At 41.1% G+C, this 6,462-nt stretch overlaps 1 protein-coding gene across 1 annotated transcript in view; it reads left to right on the forward strand.

The window, feature by feature from the left end:
* The first annotated feature begins 1,188 nt into the window (after window positions 1–1,188).
* pitx3 (paired-like homeodomain 3) overlaps window positions 1,189–6,462 on the forward strand; it is a 12,551-nt gene continuing 7,277 nt past the window's right edge. The window contains exons 1-2 of the mRNA XM_046070896.1: window positions 1,189–1,297; window positions 5,357–5,562. Coding sequence (XP_045926852.1) covers window positions 1,189–1,297; window positions 5,357–5,562 — 315 coding nt within the window. The remainder of the gene's footprint in view (window positions 1,298–5,356; window positions 5,563–6,462) is intronic.

Genomic DNA, 6,462 nt, shown 5'->3' on the forward strand with positions numbered 1-6,462 from the left:
TATGTTTCTTTTTGACTAGCATTCTAGCCATAAATCACCCCCAACATTTTCAAGGTGTCAACTGCTCTGGGATAAATAAACGACCAGCTATTTCTGGGCTCCATTGAGCAGCAGTGCTTTATCACCGGCTAGAATTTGGCTTGGAAATGTCATCGTGTATTTTACAGCAATAACTCTATTGCTCGCCCCATGTAGCCCAAAATAGAGACAGCCCAGGACAGGTCTTGTTATAGCTGCTTATGTCAGGCTCACATTAAGGGATCGGGATTACAACCACAACCAGGGCTGAATGGAAAGATAGAAGAGAAAATAGAAATAGAATGCACTGCTATTTTAAGCAAATACACACAAAGCCACATCAAATCCAAGAGTCCATGATACTGACTGATATCAATGGATACTTTCTCCAAACAGGACACTAAATCTATACGTAGTCTCTAGAGGAAAACATCTCTGGGAGGTCAGGTGTTCTTTAACCTAAAAGAAAAAATACATTTACAAAATCTAGCAATTAACACATTGTGATGAAACTGTAATTGTGATATTAATCCAACAAAATAATGAGAAATACTATGTAAATGACTGTATCACTAATGCACTACTGACAATGGCTGTGTTTCTTTGATGAAGACCTTATGGTATTTGTGTATTAGGAGCATATAAACTGAAAATGGCATATTTTAGTATTTCCTGTTTTTCGTTTTTTCTTTTTTTTAAACTCAAAAACCGTGTAAAGCTGCTGTGCTTTAGACTCAGCTTTAGATGTGGAGTCTCAGGGACAAAATGCACCTATTCACTATATTCATAATGTCTTTTGCTGTGTTGGATGATGGCGTCAGTTAATATGTTTTAGATAGGCCTATTTTTGTGAGTAAATCAAACTGAAACTGTAAAGGCATGACTGCATTTTAGGATTATAGAAATAGGCTATCAGGCGAGTAAATCGAACTGATCACTGTTAACTCACGGCACTCATTGGGCCTATATTATGAACATCAGTAGTATTGTAATAGTGACAGGAGAACGTTGGGCCAGCCTGGCCCGACCGGCCGCCTCCAGGTGGCCACAGCGGCTACAGCGGTGACGGTATGTTGTCTGTCCCCGGGTCCCGCGGCTCGCTGTGAGCGTCAGTGTTGGGAGAATAAACCCTGACATGTGTCTGTCTGTGTGTCTCTGCAGAGCCTGGGTATGGATTTTAACCTGCTGACGGACAGTGAAGCCCGCAGCCCAGCGCTGTCGCTCTCCGACTCCGGGACCCCGCAGCACGACCAGGGATGTAAAGGCCAGGACAACAGCGGTAAGATCATCAGACCTACCGTGCATAGACCGAATCACCACAATGATCTTGAAATGGAAGAAAATGCTCAAAACAATGACAGTTGTGGATCAATCAGGCATATCATGCATACGAAACGGCAGGAAACATTCGATGGGCTAATAGTAATAATACTCTGGAGAGGACGGCAAATTTCTGTGCAGCAGCTTTAATGCATTATAGATGCAAATTGGCTCCAAAACAAACAGACTGTAATTCTTTTCTGCTTTGCGTCCCGAGATGTCCTCCGTATTTCTGCATGCTGGCTCATACGGAGGCACCAGAAGAGAACCATTTCGGCAGTGCATTTTGAGCTAGAGTACAGTTTAACCAGAGCCAATTAGGCCCACCAAGGTTTAATATCTGTAAAGGGCAATGAGGGGTATTAAAGGCAGCTCACATGCACCAGTCTGCACATCCTGAAATCAAAGCCATCTTATCTTGAGGTGATCATCAGCCTCTTTAAAATCAGAAATATCAACTTTATTAGCATCCATTTAATAATCTGTTTTTCACCATCTATGGAATATTTCAATTAGCCTATCTGTAGGCTATTTCATGATCAAACAATCTAACCAATGAATGGTGATTTAAAGTAAACTGTCAGGACATTAAACCTACAACTACTAGGACTGAGAGAAAAAACTAAATAATAACTCAAGGTCTACTTACTAGCTTTTGCTGTGACTTTCCACCGCATCTCTTGGCATTCCTCAAGGAATGGATTTTACTTAGCTGTCATAGGTGCTTTAGTTGTCATTACGTAGCTGACATTTAGGTGATATGAGAATCATATGGAGCTGTATCCTCTCTGCTCGTAAGCTTTACTCAACTCTGTTTTACATAAACTGACAGTTTTAGCTCACACAGTTCTGTAACATGATCAGGCATTATACATGACAAATAATCACCTAGGTGGATTGTCTGAAGTCTCTCTCTAACTTCTCCAAATAGCCTATACCAGCTTAACCCACCCGCTAACAGTGAGTCTATATCTATCTAGTGGTGTTCAAGTGTGTGTGTTTATGTGTGTGTAACCCAATCTAATTGCTAAACTGTGTGTGATTAGAAATCCCAGTCCTAACAAATGGTCAGACACAAACTATTTAGGAAAGAAATGTGGTGTAAAATGTGTTCATGTATATCCTGCTGCACCAGTCTTCTTATTTATTTATAATTCTTATGTAATTAATTCAGTCTTAAATACTTTAGTCTTCAATAAAACTGGCTTGCTGTCTGCAAACCTTTCTCTAGTGGGACCTGAAGCTTTTTATCGGGCATACATATTTATTGAAAGGGGCCCAGGTGGTGGATTTTAGCACAGGAAAGAGAAATAGAGGCAGTTTTAACGTAAAGCCCTTACTGACAGATATCTCAGGTGCATTTCTTTTGCATTGATAAATTGGTTTTATTTGGGAGGTTAACCCATAATCCAAGATTTACTAGGGACTAGGGTGGGAGGATTACCAAATTATCAAAATGTGGTGATGACTATACTATAAATGCTATAAATTATGCAATTATTGTAAGCAAAATAATAAATTAAATGGTTGAGCATTTCTCGCCTGCTGGCATTATGGGAATTTAATGTATAAATGTATAAAAAGTGTGGGGTGCATTAGGGGGAATTCTTAACTCAGTATTTGTACAGTCCTGGCTGCTGTTTATTGTTGGCTTTTGTTCCCCTTTACAATGAACACAAAACACACTCTTAAATCTGGACTTGGTTATACTGAAGTATAATATGACTGCCACACCTCACCACACCAAGCTAACACCCATGCTACAGGCACGGATAAGTGTACTATCTCTGGTGTGTCTCTTTGTAAAAAGATTTCTTTCTTTCTTTCTTAAAAAAAGGTGCAGCTTCTGTAAAAACTGACTTTGATTTTACCCGTTGGAGCAAGTCTGGCAGACTGCTTTGAAAATCTAAATGAAAACTGTAGTTATTTTCCAGATTAAAGCCCTGTGAGACGCTGACCTGGAACGGCTCTGTCATGTCGGCACATTACCAGCCAGACTGCTCTTACAGTTGGTCAGTGCATTGCTCTAAAAAGGGCTGCCCTTTCCTCTGTTTTGTGTTATAGACTTTGGCCTTAAGTGACAGCTTATCCAGTGTCAGTTTACTGCGAGATAACAGCCTTGGTCTGGCCCTTATTGGTTTTGCTGGTGGCTCTGTGGAGTCTCTTTTTAAACCCTGCTGATCATTTCAAACTGCTCTGAGAGCTAAGCCCTCGCCAAACAGAGCTCAACTTGCCCGGTCACAAAAGCCTGATCTGCAGGATTAGCTGGCCAACTAATTTCACTTCTTTCTGTGAGGTCCTCAAATTGCGGGAGTAAGATCTGGCAGAGAGGAGCCCTGGCAGACATAACATGGATGTGTGGTCCTTTAAACTCACTGTGCTAGGGGACAAATGCAATCACCGCTGCTCCTGCACATCTTTGAACATAACGCAGTGTGTGGAATCATTCTCTCTATGCAACATCACACTCATGCTTGTCATTTTCCAGCCTGTGGTATGAAGGGAATGCAGATGATGTTTGATCTGATAATATTATCCAGTCAGTTTCAGCAAGGATTTGATAGTGCTGATGCAATCCAGGGTGAAAGTGTCAGACTAATGTGCTGTTTCACAGACAGAATGTGTCGATAGTTTTGCTTCTCTATGCAGAATTTAGCCAATTAGACTCCACAGGTTCAAGAGCAGGGTTCAAAAAGATCTCTGTATTGAGGTGCTTCCTATCTAATTGGGCAAGTTTTTTTTTAAAAGCTACAATGCAAGAACACAGTCTCTGGGTTGACACACAGTTTATGGGGGGACACTTTCCCAGATACCAGGTTAGTTTTGGTCTCCCAATTTAGGCTATGATGTGGAGGCTGATGACACTTCTTTACTATTGACCATGATTATTGACTTTGCTGTTCATCTATATGTGCTAAAATTGTGAGTTTGGCTGTGGAACTTTTTAAACAATTCCTGAGGATTGAAGAGTGATGAACCCAATACTTGTGGTGGACTTTTTAGGATTGGACATGGTGGGGGGTGGGGGTGGCGCCAATTTCAAATCTTGCCTAGGGCTCCAACAGGGTCAAGATTATAGCTAGTGGCTAAACCTCTGTCTCTGACTAACTTTGCTAACACAGGCAAACATCAAGCAACGCAACAGCACAAGACACAGCGAGCCAGCTAATAAGTTATTACTGACTAGTCCAACAGAAAAGAGGCCAGCTCTGCATCTGTCCTGCATACTTTCAGTTCTTTTAGCTCAAGCCAACGTGTAAAAGTCAGTCTGATATTTACTCTTGTCAGGTCTCTTGCTCAGTCACTCTCTCTTTTTCTCTTTCTCGCTTCCTCAGACGTCTTCTTTGGTCTCTTCGCAGCCTCTGCCATGATAGCTAGCTTGCTGAAGAGTCGTTTTGGTGCTGTAAAGCATTACACCGTTGCCATGATAGATTTCCTGCCTGGGATTCCATTGTTACATAGTGTAGTAGCATGCACTGTGGGCCTGGAGTGGTAATGACAGAGACTCCATTCACTCTATTACAAGTCAGTGTACCATCAAAATAATTTTGAAGCTGAAGATAAAATTACTACATAATGTTGCTTTAATTAACCTCAATTTCATTTTTAACTTGCCTAGGCACAGTCTGTTACTCTAAGCACGGCAGGCCAGGTGAAGCTCAAAACATACAGTTTAAAAAAAATCTGAACTGAAAAAATCTTTCAGTTATAAGGGAATATTAATTATTGTAAATGATAATATCTTTAACTATTAAGCTTTTAGCAGTTATTTCTAGGAAAAGTTTCACAACAACTATAAAGTTAAACTAACTTTTTATTGTTTATTATTTACTATTGTTTATTTATTATTTACTATGTATCTGAATACTTCTTCCAACACTGTATCTATATGTAATGACCAACCAAATAAATTACTGAAAATAAAGTGTTACTGTACATGTATATCGATACATGTTTATAAGCATAAAAATGAAAATAATAGTATATTTAAATTTGGTAGTGATTATTTTTTTTGCAGACACAGAGAAATCCCACCAGAACCAGCTGGATGAGTCCAGCACTGAGGACGGCTCTCTGAAGAAGAAGCAGCGGCGGCAGAGGACTCACTTTACCAGCCAGCAGCTTCAGGAGTTGGAGGCCACCTTCCAGAGAAACCGCTACCCTGACATGAGCACCAGAGAGGAAATTGCAGTGTGGACCAACCTCACTGAAGCACGAGTCAGGGTGGGTACACACACCTCTGCCATGTTCCCTATGGAACAAAGAACCTGATCATATTTTTATTACAGCAACTGGTTTCAGTGATGAGGTCCTCCTGTCTTTGATTGGTTACATTTAATAATCTGAAAAAGATGCGGAGGTCACTTTTGTAAATCCACTTTGGTCAAGGCAGCAACTGTTGACCAGATGCGAAGACATTTGGTATGTTTGTTTTTGGTGCCCAGATCATGACTCCAAAATATCCAAAATGCAGTGTGGAGAAATGAATGGAGCACATGCTCCTCAGTGGATGAACTCTTTCTCTTTGGACACATGAGCTTTTCACTAGTGCAAAGGTGACATAATTGTAGAGCACAGAACACATTCATAGCTACCAAAGGAGTTAACCCTTAGATTGAAATGACCTTATCTTTAGTGCCACTCTCAAACTTTACATTCTTAGACCCGCTACTGGTAAGGCCGCGTTAATACAGACTTGAGCCCTGCATAAAAAAACACAGCCTTTATTAATTTGAAGGGAGCCAGTTTATCATTGGAGCACAGGTGCCAATTAGAGAGCTTTGGCAAAACAATGCAGGGTCACAGTGACAGCTCCTGCCAAATCTCTCTGGGGAGGGGGTGGGGGGGGGGGGCAATTGTTGTGATGATGGCTAAGGTGACCATGGTCTAAGCCAGCTATAAGACAAAGACTGTTTCTTAGGCTACAAAAATAAGGGCAGCTGTGGCTCAGGAGATAGAGCGGGTTGGCTGTTAAATCGGTGGTTCGATCCTGGCTCCCCCAGGTTGCATGGCAAGATACTGAACCCCGAATTGGCGGTTGTTGAATGTGTGTGAATGTTAGTTTCTGTTTGAGCACTTAGGCTCAGTGTATGAGTGTGTGTGTGAATGAATGGTGAATGCAGA

The sequence above is a fragment of the Micropterus dolomieu genome, linkage group LG15 (genome assembly GCF_021292245.1).
Source record: "Micropterus dolomieu isolate WLL.071019.BEF.003 ecotype Adirondacks linkage group LG15, ASM2129224v1, whole genome shotgun sequence".
NCBI classification, from domain to species: Eukaryota; Metazoa; Chordata; class Actinopteri; order Centrarchiformes; family Centrarchidae; genus Micropterus; species Micropterus dolomieu.